The sequence below is a fragment of the Symsagittifera roscoffensis genome, chromosome 3, assembly GCF_963678635.1.
Source record: "Symsagittifera roscoffensis chromosome 3, txSymRosc1.1, whole genome shotgun sequence".
Lineage (NCBI taxonomy): Eukaryota > Metazoa > Xenacoelomorpha > Acoela > Convolutidae > Symsagittifera > Symsagittifera roscoffensis.
Genome location: NC_087064.1, coordinates 79,986,666 through 80,008,525, shown reverse-complemented (window position 1 = coordinate 80,008,525; position 21,860 = coordinate 79,986,666). Strand labels below are relative to the sequence as shown.

Genomic DNA, 21,860 nt, shown 5'->3' with positions numbered 1-21,860 from the left:
GTTTGGATACTATCGAGCTGTTGAAACACCAAAATGACCATATTTGACAAAACTTTCTGCGCTGCAGGCACTATTGAAGATTTTGATTTAAAAAATTGCGTTTTTTCGGCTCGCTCACCCCTGGTACTTTTTAGTGCCACAGGTGCTTTAATAAAACTTCCTCGATCTAAAAAAAAGTTGACAAAAAAGTGACCCTCTGAAAAATGTTGGCAGCTACCATTAGTTTCGTCTATGAAGGTCACCACCGGAATTCGTGAGCAATTTTATTCGTGTTGACCAATCATCGTGTCTGATTGAACCTCAAAATCACCTGCACAACTTGTTTTTTCTACTGCCTCTTAAACAGATCCAGACATCCTGTCTCGTGTATCTGGCTTGTTTGCTCCATAACAAATTGAAAGCCAGTTATGCTCCATTAAATTGCACCTGTCCATTTGGTTTATATAATGAGCTCAATTCAACATTACCACCTGAAAATCAGCTTAATATTTGTCTAAAAATACACGTCAAATACACTCCGTCTGAAGCATACGTTGTAATCAAAGCGTTTTTAAAACACTTTTTATCGAGCCAAGCTTCAAACATAAATTGCTGTTCTCTGCAACATATGTTTTTTACTTCAAAACTTGTTTAATCATAAATAAGCTAGCAAACCATAACTAACTAGTGAACATATATTGCATAATATAATCATAAAAGTATTAGAAACATTAAGATTCGCAAAGATGTCCTCGAATAATGCGAATCGTGCTCTTGGTGACAGATCGATCTATCCCTATCCACCTGCAAATAGCGGGCAGATGCTTCACACAGGGCCCGACGGGGTAGGGGATTACAGGCCTCGACTCTATAGCAACCCGAGTTACGTTGGGATTGGACCGAAAGGCGCCGAGGCCACGAACGATATCTCGTATCTATTCGGACCCGACTTCGTCGATAAGCCGAGAAGAAAACATGAACGAATAGGAGAGATTGGATGCGATATTCGGGTCTTAATTGATCAAATAAATCGCGGCGAAAAGGAAACCTCTCGGCCGAGCAGTGTTCCATCTTCTGAGGATATAAATCCGAACCCGATTCACCCGATACGTCATGGCCCCTTCCGGACCGCGGTCGAAAACAATGCAATTTTCCACAAATTCCAAGAGCCATGGTATCCTGATAGGCCAAATACACAATTATACATGGGATGGCCAGTTAACTTGAATAGGTCGCTTATTAGCCAGCAACAGGGAGGAATGGGACGCTCCAAGCAGTTTGGAAGGACAACAAGTCGAGGATCCCACGCCGGAAACGAAAGTGCAGTCCAAAGTGGAGTGTTCGGTAGGAAAACTGGATCAGTTACGTCACCTTCGAGCAGTTCGGATAAAATAAAATGAAGGATAGCGACAAAGAGCTGGGAAGTTTAATTACGCAGTGCCAAAGTTTTTTGAAAGTGAACTCTCGAGCTGATAAAATTTGATCATAAAGTAAAGATTTTTAAAGTGAAAGATTTTTTGTTTGATTATTCATGAATCAAGTACGGTGCCTTCACGATTCTAGCGAGTCAATTAAGAAAACCGCATGATAGCCAGGGGAAGACTTTTGGGAGTGCTAAGGGGGTGGGGGTTGCGGAACCTTTTCCCTTTTCTCAGGGATTCGACCTCCTCGCAACCCAAAGACTCCACATGACATAATTTTACGACATCCATTTTCTGTCAAATGGATGTCGTCAAATTATGCCATGAGCGCCTTTAGTTTTTGGCCCCTAAAGTTTTTCTAAAGGCGCCAAAAAAGCTATCTTTTGGAGAAAAGGTCTCAAAAAGTTCTCATAAATGGCTTTTTTACCTGTTTTTTTTTCTTCAAAAATTGGCTTTTTGCGCGGGTCAAAATAGCGTTTTTTTGTGCTTTAGAAGAGGTCGGAAATTAAATATGAACGACCAAAACTTTTTAAAACCCGTCCCTTCGCGAAAATCCTGGATCCCCCTGTTATTAGTTTTAGCTTAGTAAAAATAGAGAAGAAAGTAACAATTGAGAAAAGAAAGTAACAAATAGAAAAGAAAGTGGGACAATTAACTAACTGTTTGCTTTCTGGCTCAGTTTTTACGCTCGAAATTGTCTATTTTTGAAAAAATGTTGCTCAAAATTTACAAGGTGTATAAACACTTTTTACATGGACCAAGAGCAAATAATCAGAGCTACCCTTAATGAAAGTATCAATTTTTGATTTCAAGCAGTTACCAGCTTATTCATATTTGAAAATGTTAGTTTATGCCTTCGAATGTAAGAGTCTCTAACGGCACGAGAATATCAAAAACTTACCATATTAGATTTTTCCTTGAGAATATCCCAAATTGCGAGGCAATGGTCACGACGTTGAAAAAAATTAATGCAGAAAAAAACTTGCATTTTCAGACCCGCAGCAAACTGGTTATTCCTATTGGGAACTTTCACAGATGGTTTGTTTGTTCATTTGCTCTCGATTCAGGAGAAATTTACTTAAGCTCTAAATAATTTTTCTGCCAAATTTGAAAACCGACAAGTTAGAGAAAGAAAACTAACTTTTCGTTTGATATTGCCCAAAAGTTTACAAATTAAATTAGAATTTAGAAAGAACCAGTACTGATCAGGGCGAAGCCGTAAACGTTCCGGTTGTCTTTTAAGGTCTATGGAGCAGTAATAACAAGAAAAAATCAAACGTATTAAAACCAAATTTTTTTGTATAAATTGTGGTTTTTTGTGAAAATCATCCCCCTACATGCCATATAAAATAATAAGCTTCCTTCAACTAATTTAGAACAATTTCTAAGACGAACAAATCTCCTCTCACGCGTTAATACCCGCACTGGAATTTCATTATAATCGATATATCGGCAAAAAACTCAACCCATATAATCGTTTTTCATGACCCTTGCAACTATGAAAATGAATGTTTAAGGGATTATAATTGATTATTTTCAATATTTGATAATCATTTAAAATCGATTATTTTGAACATATAATACAATTATTAGGCCACAAAAATCCATGAGAAATTTGCAGAAAGTTGCTCCTTATTGCCAGAAAGTTGTTTTTAATTTCGTTGTGAGATTTAATTCAATAAAAAGTTTGTGTATTTGATTGTCATTTCTGCTCAAGTTCATGTTAAAATTTTTTTTATATGAAATCAAATTGGTTAAAAGAGGTTCAAGAGGTTTGTCTCAGACCAAAGAGAAAAAAAATCGATAGTTCAAACTTCAGTCGAAGAAGTCTCATTAATCATAATTTTTTATCCTAATTTAATTCAATTGAAAACGGTGATAGGTTTGAAAATTTTTTCACTATTTTTAGCAAGAATCAGTTTGCAACCGTTCGTGTTGACTACTCCTTGTTATGGTAATGATTGGGCCAAAATTGTCGCAATAGTTGAATTGCTCCTTTCCACGATGATCCGCGACGTTCAAAAACGAAACGATTTCAAACCGCTGGCTACGTTTAGCTAAGCTGACCAATTGCAGGAGTTCACAAAAATGTTATCATACAATTCCATGCTATGGAAAAAAGGCTTATCATAAAGTTTCATAGAGAAAAATGTATGAAAAATACTTGATAAGCATTTGTTTCCATAACATGGAATTGATTGATAAGCGTTTTTTTTTTCATACTATGGAGTTGTATGATAAACATTTTTTTGTTTATCTTTAGCCTTCTACTTGTTCATGATCCTCATCACAAAAACCTAAATTTTCTCTTATGAGAAAATCAACAGTTTAAACTGCATTGAAATTGCAGATAAAACCACGCATTGCTGCGTGCTTAGTCAAATAAAAAATTACTTTCACACATGATTATAAAAAAATGCTACTTTTGTAAATGACTACGAGGCTTCTGTTTCAAAAAATCCTGAGGTTAAAAATATTGGCCTGTTTTTTGGACAAATTTAGGTTATCTGTTATTATCTAAAACTTGAAATAACAAACTCTGCCCTTTCATTATGACCCTTCTTTGATACTTTTAAGTAAAAAGACTGTGCGTGGATTACGTTCAACGAAAAATTTGAAAATTTTGCGTGCAAAAAAATTAGAATTTTTTTTCCATAAATTTGGTCAAGCAATTTGAAATGTGAACTTAAATTTTTTTCCTCAATTTTTTATCATTTCTATGGAAAAATTGCTCATCCTACATGTTTCATAATCAGAAATCGTTTGATGGGAATTTTTTGTCCAAACATGTCAAATAATTTGACGACCAATATGTTTTTATTCAAATGAAACCCGATGAAAACTCATTTCAACTGATCTAGACAACCTTTTGAATTGATTTCTGAAAACAAATTTAGGGTAAAATGTTTATCATACAATTTTGTTTAAATTGGAAATGATATGATAAGCAAATGTTTCCATGCATGAAACTGTATGATAAGCATTTTGTATATGGAAACATATGATATGCTTTTTTGCATGGATGTCAACCTGGGTGGCCGACTGCAGTACCAAAACACTACATAAATTTTATAACAAATGCCAATTCTAAGAGAATCTTTTGATCTTTCATCTCGCCTTGTTCCTGGATTTTCCTGCACATAGACACATAATTAGCGATTAATTGCAGCTGAAAAGCAAATTACAAAAAAGCAAACAAAGCTGAATATCCCACTCTTTTTTACTAGTCTATAATATAATAAAGATTTCCAACGCCACAAACCAATGTCATTTTGCATTGAAGCCAGTCGGAAACAGTGGTTCCATCGTATAAAAAAACTTGTTTATAATAAAACTTCTATTTCTGAATCTAAATGATCAGTTTTCTAAGCCCGTGTCCATACCTACTCGAGTATCTAGCACTTAACAAGTAGGCTTTCGAAATGTGAAGTAGTTTGACTACCTGTTTTCAAGGTTTTTTCTAACGTTTTTACACAAAGCAAAAGTTTTTATTCAAAAAGTGATAGTGTTAACCATGATAACCAATTGAGTTCAAAATAAGAGCTGCTTGTTTTTGATGTTAAAGCGGACTCTCGACAAAAGCTAATGAGCAAATACGCGTTTCTGAAACTTTGAACGGCCAACTTTTGATGGAGACTCTTAAATCTAACACAAACGCTCGTACCAGTGTAAACCCGCACCGAAGTTTTATGGATAAAAGTCGATTATAATGGAAGTGTGTGGACAAAAATGGTGTCTATATAATCGATTATCATGGCAAATTTAGACAACATAATAGATTTTTAATCCATTTGACCGAGTATTTTTGAAAAATATAAATCTATTAAATCCATTATAATCGATTTTAATCCGCATTTTGTTTTCAATAAAATGGGTTATTTTTTGTACATATAATCCATGAAAAGTGATTTTTGCAATTTTTTGCAAAACTCGAACGAACACATTCATCCAGGGATGGCCAAAATATAGTTATTTTAAAGAGGCCAACTTCCAGCATTTTTCCAAAAAGTGCCCAAAAACGGTTTTTTTTTCATGAAATTTCCAGTATCTCCTCCACCTTTCACTACTTACTACCCTCATCATGCCCCCGCTACGTCCCAACCTCCCCCCTCACTGCCACCCCCCTATGCCCCCGACGTCCAAAACAAGGTGCGACACTACACCATTCCCCCATGTTCCGCCCCCCGCGTAGCCCCCACCCCACGTACCGTGGTGTGGGATCTATAGGTAACTTTTTGTAAGTTTTCATAAACGCGCTTGAAAATGGGAAAAAAATGAAATTTAGCGAGAGAATAACTAACTTAAATTTCACAGTATTATGAAAAAAAGGAAAACAACACACTAAAAGATATAAATTAATGGATTATAATCCAATATAATTGATTAAAATTGATTTTTTTTTTATAAAATGTTTTTAAATTAAGCTGAAAATAATCGATTATAATCTATTATAATCGATTATATTGCGATTTCCTTGCTTAAAAAATAGCATCATTATAATCCATTTTCAATCGATTATAATGGACTATTTTTGTTATTTTATAGAGACTGACAATTAAAATCCAATGTAATCGATTATTACCCATGAAACTTCACTGCGGGAAGCCCCTGATTATTCGACCGCTGATTTTGTCACTATGAAAAATTTTTTGATAAGGAAAAGTTTTTAAGTACACACTTTTTATTTATCACCCCGAACAAGTGATATCATTTGAGTCTAGATGTAATAAGTTGTCACAAAAAGTTAAGTATCAGTATCACTTCATCTTGGAATGATTTGAAGTGCCGTTTACGTTTTTACAGGTCAAACTTAATTGCGAATTATTTATACCGATCTGGCTACTTCAAACCCCATAATTTTACAAAAAATGGTCTCACACTTGTGTTCGAACCAGGGGCGGATCTAGAATTTTCTCGAGGGGGGGGCGGATTTTCAAAAAATTTTCCAAAATTTTGACGACTTTTTTCTTTTAGGTCGACCAAATTGATTTTTCGAGCTCTCCCAAAGCACTGTTTTGCCCCTATTTTGGGTAAATTTTGTGCGCCGCAGGCAAATTTTTGAAAAAACAGTAAAAAAAGCCGTTTTTGAGCACTTTTTGAAAAATTTTGACAAAAAAATTGCGTTTTTTTGGCGCGCGCTCCCCCTCGAAGTTAGTATATATTGGCGCCGAAGGTGCCTTTAGAAAAATTTTAGGGTCGGTCGGCCAAAAATGGATTTCTGAAAAAGTATCAAAGGGGGGACCCTTTGGGTCGGCAGGGGGTCGAATCCCTGAGGGGGGGGGGGGGGCGTAAAATTTCTGAGGGGGGGGGGGGGGGGGCGTATCTTGTAAAATTTAATTTGAAAGAAAATACAATATTCATGCTTTTAGTGGCATAATTCTTGCGTAATTTGCATGCAGTTTGCAAGAAAAAAGCAAAATTTTGTATTCTACTGCAAAATATTGTGTACTTAATTTGGCTGTTTTTGTATACTCAGTGCTTTTAAAGGTTTCTCAGATACTCAGCAAAATCTGACAGTGGGGACTACCGGATTAAGTCTCCCTAAAGGCAAAGAAATCATAAGACAATCAAAACAAAGCATAAGATCCAATTTTTATAAAAAAAGTATATACATCATAAATAGGCCGATAGAAGCAATTCATTTAAAAAAAAAACTATTTTTGAACGTAATCAGATGGTTTTCACGTTAAATTTTAACAAAATTGGCAAAAAAAAAAATAAAAGTTTGCAAATTCAGATCTTGGCGGAAGAAACATGAGTTAAAAGGCATCAGTGACGTTTCTACATAGTTAAGTGGATCCAAATCTATCAAGAATTGCATTCAAAATTGAGATTGCAAACTTGCAAGGTTTTTGCAAGGCTCTTGCAAGATTTGCCTTCCTTTGAAAAAATCTTGCAAGATTTGCCTTCCAAGTTTACTAAGATACTTTGGTTCTACTTTACGATATCCGTTTTTGACTGGCTGATCCTAAAATTTTCGAAAGGTGCTTTTAGCGCCAGTATAAAGTAAACTTTAATCGTTCTAGTTGGTTGTTTACTTTAGACAAAATCAAACTTTGAACTAACAACTCTGGGAACGTTTTTAAGACAGCCTGGAAGGTTTTTAATGCCAGAGGTTAAGATTAAGAAGGTATTTCTCATTCAACCTTTTTGCCAGTTTGAAAATTTTGAACTTTTGGAAGTCAATTTGGGCAAAATAGGATAACTGTTTGGAGTAATATATAATCCGGGTTAATTTTGGAAGAATATACAATCCAGGTTAATTCGAGTCAAATTTATGATACGGACATCGTTCAGTTCAATTCAAAAAGTTGAAAACAGACATCGTTTGACCCTTTCGGTCGACCATGAGTCAATAATTTCAGCCCGGGTGGATCAGTTAATCATGTTAATGTGCAGAAAAACCATTAACCTGTATTTGAAACTGCATATGAGGTGAAAATTTTGAGATCCAACCATTATATCCGACATCTCAATTTGTTTTTATAAAATTCAACGCTTATTTTAGACATATCAGAGGTCAGTTGAAACTCGAATGATTTTGCCCTGACACAAGCAAGCATTTTTACATCAGTTACTACCTGAAATTGCATGTAGATCCATCCTATGATCCTATGAGTTCTTCAAAACATTATTAAGATTCTAGAAACACTATTACTGACAAACGAATTTACGCCGCAGACAATTGGCACTAAGGAAAAGGGCGCCTTCAGAATATTATTAGGGCTCGTAAAATGAATGTCTTAAATCTGAAAGGGGGGGGGGGACACTTTGGGTGGTCAGGCTGTCAACCGCAGGTTTTTAATATATTGTTCCGACCACTCTTGATGAGGAAAACTTTCTGTCTTTTTTCTCAAAAAAAACTTGTAGGAAAAATTGTAGGAGTCAAGTGAGGTTTCATATAAATGAGTTTTCAGTAATGCTTCGGATTTGAATCGATTTTTTCCGATGAACAATTTGTTGTTTAATATGTGATTTATCATAATCAAGCTTGCTGACTTTGAAAACAAAATGAAAAATTGTTCAAAAGAATTGATTTCATCTAGAAAATCGAGAAAAAAAAACGAAAAAAAATCAACTATTATTGAGTAATGATGTTTTTCGGAAATTTTTGTGATACTAAGACAGCGACTGACTGTTGGTGTTTACATTTAAATTGGTTTGCAGTCAATAGTTTGAAATGAAAACACTTTGATTTATAATTCAATAAAGAATGAGAAATGCATTTTCATTTAAGAAAAGTTGTTCGCTGCAAGAAGCATTATTTTCATCGCCCTGAATGTTATAAACATCTTCACTTGCAATATAAACAGTTATTGTTCTATTTAGCCGCCAGCTTAAACCTTACAAGCCTAGCTTTTTTAATAAATTATATCATCATTATCAATTCCAGTCTCTGACGTGAACTGTTTCCACCATTTTACCAGGAACATATGGCCAACTTTTTATTTAATACTAATAAAAAAGGGGTGATAAGCAAGGAGTAGGAAAAGATTAAAAAGTGGGCGGTGAAATTTTTTTAAAGTTTGCTGCCTTCTTCAAAAAAGGTAGAACGAGAGAAACTATTTAAAACGATCTTATTAACCCAGAAACAGTAAATAAAATCTGCTAGTTTTTCTTTAAATAGTCTGAAAGTTGTCCAGATATCGAGTCAATTTCATAGAAAAGCCGAAAAGGGCCCGACTTCTGCATATGTAAATTTCTTAGAAAATTTAAGTTACTATTTATTTTTAAATAGCTCTGACATATGCAAACTTTCAGTTATAGCTTGGAATTTTGCTCAAAATTTCATTGGAAAAACGGCTACAATAGTTAAAGTAACTTTGAAATTGTAGCAGAATTTAACTTCGTTTTAGCCTTTCATTGATATTTGTCTAATTTAGTCTGAAAATTGAAACGTTTTCGAATAGTTTTTCTCTACAATGAGATAACTTGATCTTTTTTAGAAAACACAATCAAGGTTAATAGAGTTTTATATAGAGTTTTAAATTGTAGCAGAATTTAACTTCGTTTTAGCCTTTCATTGATTTTTGTCTAATTTAGTCTGAAATTTGAAACGTTTTCGAATAGTTTTTTCTCTACAATGAGATAACTTGATCTTTTTTAGAAAACACAATCAAGGTTAATAGAGTTTTATATAGAGTTTTAAATTGTAGCAGAATTTAACTTCGTTTTAGCCTTTCATTGATTTATGTCTAATTTAGTCTGAAAATTGAAACGTTTTCGAATAGTTTTTCTCTACAATGAGATAACTTGATCTTTTTTAGAAAACACAATCAAGGTTAATAGAGTTTTATATAGAGTTTTAAATTGTAGCAGAATTTAACTTCGTTTTAGCCTTTCATTGATTTTTGTCTAATTTAGTCTGAAAATTGAAACGTTTTCGAATAGTTTTTCTCTACAATGAGATAACTTGATCTTTTTTAGAAAACACAATCAAGGTTAATAGAGTTTTATATAGAGTTTTAAATTGTAGCAGAATTTAACTTCGTTTTAGCCTTTCATTGATTTTTGTCTAATTTAGTCTGAAAATTGAAACGTTTTCGAATATTTTTTCTCTACAATGAGATAACTTGACTTTTTTTTAGGAAACACAATCAAGGTTAATAGAATTTTATATAGAGTTTTAAATTGTAGCAGAATTTAACTTCGTTTTAGCCTTTCCTTGATTTTTGTCTAATTTAGTCTGAAAATTGAAATGTTTTCGAATAGTTTTTCTCTACAATGAGATAACTTGATTTTTTAGGAAACACAATCAAGGTTAATAGAGTTTTATATAGAGTTTTAAATTGTAGCAGAATTTAACTTCGTTTTAGCCTTTCATTGATTTTTGTCTAATTTAGTCTGAAAATTGAAACGTTTTCGAATAGTTTTTCTCTACAATGAGATAACTTGATTTTTTTTAGGAAACACAATCAAGGTTAATAGAGTTTTATATAGAGTTTTAAATTGTAGCAGAATTTAACTTCGTTTTAGCCTTTCATTGATTTTTGTCTAATTTAGTCTGAGTTTTATCATGATATTACACTTGCCCCTAAGAAGCTTGTTAAAATTAGCAGGAGAGAAACTAAACAATAAACGCTATTCCTTTATAAATAGTATGATTTTCACACTATTCGCCTGACAAAACTGCTCAAGTCCAACCAAATTGGCACTAGGGTAAGGCAATAGTTGAAAAAGATCTCATATGTGGTGGAACCTCTATCAAAGACAGTTGCTATGAAATCAAAATTCGTTGTAGGCTAGATATATTAACTCACTGGCCTGATAATATCATAATATTAAAATGTTTTTATTCCGCTTTCGAAAAAGTTACGAACAGTTTGTGCTCGGAGTCTTCTTTTTCTCCAGACAAGTTTCGAATTCTTAACTAGTGGTTTTTATGGGAATTTTTGGTTATTTTTGGCTATGGTTGTTCTGAGTTCATATTTAAAAATTTTTTATGGTGTTTTTTTTTTGCATTGTTAACAGGATTTGAAATTTGCCAGCTTGGCCAATTTGAACGGTTGACCGAAAATGCTTGCCATACCATTTTCATATATGGAAAAAAAATTATTGTATAGTTTCATGCAATACCATTGATACAGCAATTGGTCAAAAAACTCTATGACAAGCTTTTTTTTCTTTTATGAAAATTTATGACACGCGTTTCTCCATGAGGAAATATTTAAGACTTCCACTTTTCGCCTAAAATGAATTTCGATAACTTTTACTCTTTTAACCAACGACAAAATCAGTAAAAAAATTTTCACAAGAGAAATAATTCGCAAGAATCTCGAAAATGAACAGTATTCAAAGATATGCCGGTAAATTTATTTTTCAATACGGATAGAAAAGTATCACTGGCTGAATATTGTGAACTGCTGTTTGTTTTTTGACAGACTGAAGTTTATCTCAACATATATAAAAACAACTCAAAAAGGAGAAATTCGTCTGCACACAAAACAATCTATGTAGTTTGGGCTAATTTTGTGTGAAAATTTTAGTCTGCGTTATGTTATGCACAAAAATTGAAATTTTGCATCTATTTTTTTCGGAGGGTCGTTGTTTGAGCTTTTATATGATTTTGAGATTCAGCAATTTTTTGAAAATTTCCTTCAATTTTTGATTTTATTAGAAATTTTTGTAGTTGTGTAAAAAATGCTTGGCATACAATTTAAAAACATTTAATTTCTGTTTTCTTGTTTTTATTTGAAAATTTCCTGGCTCGTTTCGTTTCTACCCCCCTGAAAAGATAAAAATTGAAATGAAAACATTTATTATATATTTGGGACACTGTTACCAGGAAATGCACGATATTTTTATGGGGTTAGTAAAAACAAAGCATTTTTATAATTGGGCCTTAAAATGATTTTTTTTCTCCATTTTTTTTCTCCAATTTTCCCCAAGCTTTTTGTGCATAAAGTTCTTTAAAATGATGCCAAATGCGTTTTAATTGTCGTTAAATTTGCCCCTTTTTGCCATTTTCTAGCTTGATTTAACGCTCGGGATATCAGCCCTGCATTTCAAAGTAAATTCAGTCTCATTTTGTAAGAAAAGATTTCACTTTCAATTTTTATCATTTAGGGGGTGTAACCGAAAAAACCCAATTTCATTAATTACTTAAAATGGAACACTGCTCCGTAAAGGTTAAAGGGCAGTCGGGAAAAAATCAGGGCGTCGCCCTGATACGAGCAGTCTGGTTTCAATTTGTTATTATGTTATTGCAATACCACAGACAACGACAAGGAATTTTCGGTAAAATTTTTCTTAGTGACGATTATCTTGCTCTTTTTGGTTTGTTTGTAAATTCAGTTGTAAAAATTAGATGCGGAAACAATTTCTGATAGCAAAAGATAGCATTGTAAATTTCCGTTCCCTCCATTCCGGTCACGCCATCTATGTTTACATTTGTATGATTATGATCGGAAAAAGACATCTGTTCACACCAGTTAAAAAGCATCTCAATTTTTTCACGTTTCTCGTTCAAACACTGAAGCAAAAAAGAATATTTCTCCCTTTTTAAATTAAAAAGTGGTTCGGTTGCCAGCTTATTTAGTCTTCATTCAATATTTAAAAAACTGCGCAGCAATAGTTTTCATCTTCGTCAATATTTTTTATTTGCATTTTTTAATACAGGCTGATGTTAATGCTTAGTTTTATCGCGCTTTCTTCATATCCTGACACGCAGTTTTGCTAATACTTTGTCTTAGTTGGACCAATATGGTTTTGAAATGACTCCTCTCATTTTGGTCGAAAAAAAAAAATTAATAGTGGATTATTTTGGTGTTCACTTTATAAATTACAAGATGGGGAAACAGAGCTTATAAGGGCCCTTACTATAAATTGCTTTGCTATCACGTTCGTTATTCCCACCTCCAAGGTCTATTCTCAATTCAAAATATATTGCTATACTGAGAACCTCAAATTCTAACTGGGATAGAGAGAGAGAGAGAGAGTATATGGAAACGTTTTAAGAGTAAATTTCATATGCTTCTAGTTTTTACTTTACTCTACCCTTTTCCCTTCATACAGACTGTATTCTCTCATTCTCATCAGACAAAATATATAAAATAAGGCAAAATATTTATGTTATAAAAATAGCACTGCTCTATTTTACTCTGCTCTTAATTTGATCGTGTTAATAATATTGCCTATACGGATCTAATACGGATTCTTTATACCAACAGAGTTGACTACAGGCGCTGCTTCCCCTCGGATTCAGTCTTATTTTCTTGCTTTTTATCGCAGTCGTTTTTGTTGTTTAGTATACCGTGTTTTGTCTAAGTACTTCTGATTACCTATACTGGGCAACATGTTTAGAATCAGCGCTACTAACGCGGAACTGGAGCAATGGAAACGCAGTTTCGACCTCTTGATGTCAACTACGCGTGAGTTATATCATTTTTATTCATTTTTTAATTTAGTAAACCTGCAGCCATCGCCAATGGATTTTAATCGATTTTTCGGTTGACCAATGTGATTTTCGGAGTTCATCGAAAGTACTATAGGGAGCCTATTTTGTCTAAAATTTTCTGCGCCGCAGGCAAATTTTTCAAGAAACAGGCCAAAAACGAGGTTTTTGGGCACTTTTTGGAAAAATTTGACCAAACAGTTGGTTTTTTCGGCGCCCCCTCAAAATTATTCATATTGGCACCAAAGGCGCCTTTGGAAAAATTGTAAAGTTTTTTAGCAAAAAATGGATGTCGTAAAATTATATCCCCCCCCCCTCCTTCTCGGCACGCTACTGATTATAATCTATTACAGATGTAAAATTCAGACCATGAAATGGATTATATTGCCGTTATAATCGATTATTTCGAAAAAATAATTCGTTAAAGAAGTTCATTATAACCCAACCCTTTAAGTTTCATTATACACCCAACCCTCCAAGTGGGGGGGGGGGGGACACACCACTGGGGGGAGGGTTGGGAACTGGGAGGGGAGTAAACCGGCGAACAACGGGGCTGTTGGTGTTGTTAAAAAAGGCGTTGGAGTTTACATTGAGTGATCCCCGCCATTCGTTAGTTCAACTATTTTATTCCCCCCGTTCAATCATTAAACTAAACACCCCCTCCCTTACTCGAATGTGGTGGTGGGGGGGGGGGGGGGGTAGGTAGACAAATGGCGATGATAAGCAGGCGAAGGGCGATTTTTTACCATGGCGATGGTAAAACAATATGAAAAAATGTTAAACTGTCAAATGGAAAAAATTGAGAAAACTTGAAAATATAAAACCTTATGTGAAAACTAAAATTTTATGAAAAGTAATAAGTAGCAACTGCACTGAACAAGAAATGATATAACTTTCAAAGCAATTGCAATTTTCATCAAAAACCTCTCAAAAAAATCCATATTTTCGATTATCAGAATATAAACAAAATTAGAAGCATAAACCATTTTTAATACTTTACATTCTTAGATACTGACTAATAAAGCACAATTCAATCGATTTTGATCCATGGGCGCTCAGTGCGGGAAAACTTCAAATAAGAAACCGAGTTCAAAAATGCATTTTTTCAAGATTCTATCAACTGTTCTGTTCGTTCACCGACAGTATATTTTATTAAATTTTAACTCGTTTCAACGCATATTTGATTTGTGATTTTTGAATATCAATACGTCACAACCACTAGAAAAGATTTTTTACGTTATGTGGCTTGAGTGTTGATCCGACTTTCCAAGAAAGTGCCAGGTTAATTGCGCTTGGAAAGTTTTTTTTCTACCAACAAATTCAAGTTTCTGTATGACTATCTAGAAAACATTAGGGCCTTTTTAGAGTTTTTTGAGAAACGATATTTCTTAATAGATAGTAGAAAGTGACGGAACATTCATGCTTTTTATTCGGTCAAATTTTGAAATTTTAACATAGAAATTTAGAAATTTTTTATACTATCTGAAAGATATTGTTGTGTTGTGCCCAAGTGTACAGCAATTTCACCTCTGAACATTATTTGTGGCCAACTGTGGGTTCGAAAGTTGCTAGTTTGTCCATTTTGGAATAAATAACACGCGATATGCATTCTGATAAACGCATAAGCGGCGATTTAAATCATTCTGAACTGAATTGAGGCAAACTGGTCCAAATAATACAAAAAGAAATCCTAATTTTTTTTACCTTATGCTATACATAGCGAGTTTGGTGACAAAAAAGAGAAAAAATGAAAAAAAAAGTTTTAATTTTTTTAATTTTCAAAAATTATATCATTATTGACAAACGAGCGGTCTTGGTTGTAAATTTTTGATGGTTTGAAATTTGCAAGTCCAACTTTTTATTAATATTGCAAGTCATAATTCCTCTTTTTTACTAGCGCGTAGCTTAGGCAGCTAATTAATGAGCCTCATGATTAAATAGGCTCAAAACGAAAAGTTTCCAAGTTTTATCTTCTTTCCTCAGCAAAAATACTGCCTATCGCTGGTCCTAACTTTATCTCAAAGACGTTAAAGGGTTTTTACTGAATGCATATGCACTCCAATTAGAACCAGTTGGCTACATTAAATTGTTTACAGATTTCAAGGTTTGTAAGCATTAGATAATCAATAAATTAAGCAAGACTGCTCGTATTAAGGAAATCCCTGAAACAACTTTTTCATCCATCCACACACACGCTATCATAAGTACAATTTTATATATTTTGCATCTACGATTTTTAATAAAGCCATTTAGCTTGCCTCAAATGATTTTGGGTTAATTTCGGGACCGGATTTTGAAAATCCATAAGAATCACAGGTTAAATGTTTTTCTTATTTTGAGATCAGGGGATCTTTCAGATCGTAGAAAAATTTTCCGTCAGAAACTGTTTGTTCAAACATTAAAAGTAGATTGGAGATGAAACCACTCAGATCAAAAAATAGTTCCGTCACTTTCTTTGAGAACTGAATTAATCGTCGTATAAAAAAAATGTATTTTTGCAGAAACGCTTCCCGCACTGACAGAAATGGTTTCCGGTCGATTTAAATTGATTTTAAATCGATTTTAAATCGATCCAAATCGATTAACCATGTACAATTTACGAACTTAAATTGATTTTAAATCAATTTAAATCGATCTTTTTGAAAATTTTAAATCAATTTGAGTGTCTAAAAAATCAATATAAATCGATTTTGATGGATTTTCCTACACACCTGAATCGATTTTTTTTGCTAACACGGCGAAAAAAAAACATACCCTTCAAAAAATATATTGGAATTTTTTATTCTCGAGTTTTAAACATAAACGCTTCTGCCAGATGATATAGAATTCAACAAAATGATCCTCATAAATCAGGTTTCAAACTCAAAAATTTGCAATAAAATCATAGAAATCATGTAAATCAGATTATGGGCAAAATCTTGTGTAATAAAGCAGAAAAGGGTCAGGTAAGGTTAAATTGTGATGTCAATAACATGCAATAAAATTATAGAAAAACATGAAAGTAAATCAGATTTTAAGCAACAACTTATGAAACGAATTAAGAAAAGGGTAAATATAGATCAGTTTTTGAACCCAAAATATGCAAGAAAATCATAAAATTTTATCGATATTTTAGTCCTTTTATTTGGTCTTTTTTATGCTACAATACGCTATGGATGAAAATGAAAAAAGATAGGCAAAAAATAAATGCAATAAAAATTTGAAACTGATAAAACTCGAGTGGAAAAAATCGATTTAAATCCGTTTTAATCCCTTTAAAAATAAAACGAAGTTCAGACTGGAAAAATGATTTTACATTGATTTAAATTCGACTTGGATCAATTTTTTTAGCGGGGATGTAAGATCAATTTAAATCGATTTTAAATCGATCCAAATCAATCTTCATCTTTTTTATTTAGTCTTCGTACGTTTTTCATACTAAAAATGATCTAAATTTAATCAACGTACTTTTTTCATACTAAAATCTATCTAAATTTAATCAACGTACTTTTTTCATTCTAACATCGATCTAAATTTAATTACCGTACTTTTTTCATACTAAAATCGATCCTAATCCATTTTTGTCAGTGCGAGTTATCCTTTTTGCTTCATTGTTTGACTGTACGCCGATCGAACGAATTTGTTGTTCCAAAAGGTTTATCAATTTTGCTTCATTGTTTGACTGCACGCCGATCGAATGATTTTGTTGTTTCAAAATTCGGCTGAAAAATATAAGAGACCAACCCAAGCATAAATCTTCCGTCCCATTTTTTTTTAAATGGAGCAACAATTTCAATCGATCGGCGTGCATTCAAACAGTGAAGCAAAATGATATGCGAGCTTTTCTGTAGAAATACATTTTTTGATACGATGATTGTTTCAATGCTCAAAAAAAGTGACGGAACTTTTTTGATATAAGTGGGTTCTTCCCAAGTCAAATTTCAATATTTGAACAATCACTTTCCGACGGAAAGTTTTTCTAGGATCTGAAAGATGCCCTGAGCTCAAAATGAGAAAAACATTTTATCTGTGATTTTTATGGATTTTAAAAATCCGGTTCCGAAGTTAACCCAAAATCAATTAAGGCAAGCTAAATGGTTTTATCAAAATTTGGCAATGTTCTGGAATAGTTTATGCGTGCTTCGAAGTTTTTGTGTTTGAAGCCAAAACCGTTAAATTAATTGTTTCTTGTTGGCGAATGCTCCTGCGCTCTGTTCCTGCACAATCTCATTTAAATCGATCCGCAAAACTTAATCGATTTTTTTTGCTGCCGAGGAGTTTTTAGTCGACAGCATGAGTATAAATAGATGTGTTGCAGTGGTGATTTGTTAGTATCGATTCTTATCACGGCGATAGAGCCTCTTTTTTTGCCTCTTCCAGACCTCTTTTTTTGCCTCTTCCAGACCTCTTTTGCCGTTTTTTGTTTTATTTAGAGCAGCTTTCTGTTTTAAGAAAAAATTGTCCAAACTAATTTGTAATTTTATCAAGAAGCTAAACTTAACGCCTTTCACTTCCTTCCGCTCCATGCAACGAATGGAAAGGAACTGTGGAGTAGGGTGGAGTGTTTTCCGCGCTATTTCAGGCAGCAAGTTAGTGGTGGCCAGTCAATAAGCAGAGTGGTCTACGTGCAGAATGGGTCCAAGAGCAGAAAAACAGAAAAATATCAAATTTTATAATCTAATCGGTAAATTAAGTATAAGAATTTTCAATAGTACCGAAGAAGCAATAGTTTATGCATAACTTTAATAACTTAATCGCGACACTTGATAAAACTATTCAATTCATGCTTGTTTTATTCATTTTCTTGGTATTACTGACGATTATAATAATCAGTTTATCAATTAGCCCGTATAAATCAATAAAAGTTTTTTTTTCTGTTCTTCTGCTCTTCGACCCATTCTGCTCTTAGACCATTCTGCTTTTTGCTCCGCCTCCCAAGTTAGTAAAGGGTCACTTTTGGCATCACAATAAAAAATTTTAATCCTGATTTGCATTCCACCGAAGAACATGTTACTCAAGTGACCTACTTTAGTTAACTAATATTTATTCTAAATTAGCGTAACTTTTGACCTAAAAAGAATTCGTCAACACTTTCCCATCTTTCTCCAACAGTAGGGAAAAACTGGAAAAGCCGGGAAAAAATCGAAAAATATTTCAAAAAGTTAAGTGACTTATTTTTTTAAATGTCTTATTATCTGTGATGGAACAGTATGTGTTTCTTATGCTGTTACCGGCTTAACTTTTTCTCCAAGGACTCTTTGAACGCGGGCTAATTTCATTAAGTTTAATTTATTTAGTCAGCAGAAAATATTTGTATCTTAACCGCCTATATTTATATTTATACTAGCTTGTCTGCTTGCTTCTAAAGAGCCATTTAACGCATTTTAAGACGTGGATTTACAGTAGTCTTTTTGCATCAATCAGTTGAAGAAATAATATTTAGTTTGAAGTCTCGTCACTCTAGAAGAACTAATTTCCTCTTTTTTCTATAAATGTTACCACTCTTAAGTCTCCTGTGTATTGCGCTCTGCGCAAAAATGACTGATGTTTCGTCATTATAGGCATATATTATTCTACAGGAGTAGAAAAATTCAATCTAGCAAAAGAATGATTTTAGCAGCTAAGAATGAAGAAGAAATCCGCTGGGGGGACTCTTCTCCTCGGGGATTCGACACTTGAATTTGCCCCAAGGCCCCCGTTGTGTATTGTTAAATGACATCCATATTTGGTTGGCCAAAGCTAAAACTTTTGAAAATGCACTTATGGTTTTATATAAATCAATAATTTTGAGGGGGTGGGGGCAAGCAACAAAATAATTTTTGGTCAAACTTCATTGTGGTCTGTGTTTTTCATAAATAATTTATCGTTCAATATAGATGGAGTGTATTTTATAATAGGTTCCATAGGTGATGGAGGGGATTGTTAATTGGTTACAAAGCTAAAATTTACTTTGTAGTTGCTTTTCAATCGTTGTCGTTCGTTTTACTGGTGTTGGCAACAGATAGAGACTTATAGTTGATCAGATGGTAATTTTTTTTGCAGAAAATTGGCGTAGTGGGGAATGGGGGGGTAGTTTATTGATTCAATGGACACACAGCAAACTTGAAGGGAAATGTTTTTGAAAATGATTTCAAAATAGTGCTTGCTAGATATTGTATTAAGACAAATTTTCCAGTTTTTGAAAAAGTTTCTCTTCGAAAATCTACCGCTGATGTTAGGTTTTAGTTTGAGATAATTTTTGTTTAATGTTCTACCGGTTGCCATTTTTTCGTGCGATCAAAAACAGCGGGTTATGAAAACGAGACTGGTAAAAGCTACTTCATTTTAGGATTAGGGAGTCCCCGGGGGTAAACTGAGAGATCAAGGACTTTCACAAGGCCGCTTTTCCTCCTTTTACGACCCGAATTTTCTTTTTACGATATCTTAGAGTATTGGATTACTAACGCATCTCAATTATACCCGCAAATTGATAAAGCAACTAAAATCAATTTTTTCAACATTTAACTTTTGCTTCAAGTAGTAATCAAACATTCAAGTTGCAGCTATTTGGGATAGAACAAAGCTGCAGAAGCAGGATAACAAATGGCATAAATTAAACTATCGAAGGGATACTTTGTTCGCTCGGTCAGTGGCCAAAATATTCATTTTTACCCGGAGCTGCTTCTTACCGTTCATCAATCGCCTCGCCTGAGTTTGTCACTTACGTCCGCTTAACTAGGACATCAAAATGCAATACATCAAATGCTTCTTTTGCTGTTATTTCTCATAGCTGAACCCTCTGATAGCTGAAAAAACATAATCACGACGGTCCAAAGTTCCGTTTACATGTAATTAAGCTGGCATGCAACATCAGCAAAATATCAACCCAGAATAAACTGTATTTGAAGGCTTCCTCTGCGCGTAGCTTATATTCTGCACAAAACGATTATTTGACTATGAAGAAATGCACGCTTTTTTGAGCCTTTGCTCTTCTCAAAAAAATTCACTGCACTTATAGTGAAATTGGACAATAGTGTAAATAAATCTGAATTGGTTGAAAAAAAAGCTGGTTTTAGTTTCTCAATCGGCCAAAATATCGTTTTCAAATTGTGACACTTTTCTGAACTATAGAAAATATCAGACTTTTTTTCTCAATACCAAGAATTTTCTATGATATCAAGCTGTTTTTTTTAATAGTGTTTTGTTTTTATTGATACTTAATTTGTTCTTGATTTTGTGTAACGAACTCTTAGAAACTCAAAGTTCCTTTCCATTTATGGGTAGGAGCCAAAACAATTTTTAAATTTTATTTTTCTACATCTTTCTGATGGAAATGAGATCTCAAAATATACCGAAACATTCATGAAAGCATTTTATTGGAATCAGTCTGCCTAAAAGCAGATTCATTACAAGTCCAAACTGCACAAATCTACTCCCAAATTGTGGATTAAAACAATAACTTTCACGCTTTTTCCGGAAAACTTTAACAATTTGCGAAACCCGCCAACAAATTGCAGAGTCCACTTAATTTTTAAAAGACTTATCTCTTGCGGCTGTTTTTTGGACTGTTTTGTATGGGACTGTTTTGTACAGGTACGGAAAAATCAATATCCGGTTACTTCGCAAGAGGCACAGACTTATTCAACACAAAGAAATGATAAAAGTTAAGTGATTAATGAAGCTGAAATGTGGCATTTAGAAATTAGTGTTTAAAACTACTGTGGGATTTTTTGCAGTTTTTCTGGGAAAATGAAAAATTGGTTTCCCTGAAGAGGCTGAAATATGCGTAATAATTTAGTAAAGCCACTTAATCAGATTGATCCAATGGGGTCAGATTAAATTTTCAAATATTTGCTAAAAAACGCGGAATATTAAGCTTGTAGTGGTTTTTTTTGGTCAAATTTCGGAAATTTTAAACTGATTTTCTGTTAAGCTTGTGGTAGTTTTTTGGTCAAAGTGTGGAAATTTTAAACTTTAAACCGATTAAGTTTTAACCAATTTTCATACCTTAATGGTAGTTTCCAATATTTTTTAATTCTATTTTAGCTTCTATTATTTTTTTTACATATAATTTTGGGGGTTTTAAAATTGCCAGTCCGGCCCTGCTCTGGAACATTGTATAATTTATGCGCGCTGTGAAGAATATTTATGCGAGGCAAACTACCCCGCACCACAAAACCGTTTCAAAGTGAATTGAGGCAAAGTAATTGGTCGTCATAGTTTGTACTATCAAACTTGACCGTTTGATATTTGATATTGTGCAAAAATATAGTTTTGAAAAAAAAATTGTTTACCAGCAACTATTGGATATCAATTACGGGAAATCCGTACATCAAGCACTTTTTCAAAATGTTTTGGCCGATTTTTTTCATTAGAAATATATCAAAAGATAAAAGTTAGTTCCTATTTTGAAAAAACTTTTATCGCATCAAGCTCATTAGATAAAATTGAACAAAAAAGTTTTTTTTTCAAGATGTCCCCTCAAAATTAATATTGAATTGGAGTGATGCGCTTCTCAAAGCTCAACAGGTTTATCGGCAAAGTTGTTGATTTCGTAACACCACGTTAACAGAGGAACTGAGTATCCTTTTGAATGGCGAGGAGATTAA

General features: G+C 33.5%; 2 protein-coding genes across 7 annotated transcripts in view; one reads left to right on the top strand and one right to left on the bottom strand.

Annotated features, from left to right (window-relative positions):
* LOC134841257 (metal cation symporter ZIP14-like) overlaps positions 1-21,860 on the bottom strand; it is a 379,452-nt gene that overhangs the window by 338,765 nt on the left and 18,827 nt on the right. The gene's annotated exons all lie outside the window — the stretch shown is intronic.
* Positions 1-21,860, top strand: part of LOC134841983 (regulator of G-protein signaling 17-like) — an 80,916-nt gene that overhangs the window by 54,158 nt on the left and 4,898 nt on the right. For all 4 annotated transcript variants that reach the window (XM_063858113.1, XM_063858110.1, XM_063858112.1 and 1 more), the window contains exon 3: positions 13,203-13,270. In XM_063858113.1, the coding sequence (XP_063714183.1) occupies positions 13,203-13,270 (68 nt within the window). The remainder of the gene's footprint in view (positions 1-13,202; positions 13,271-21,860) is intronic.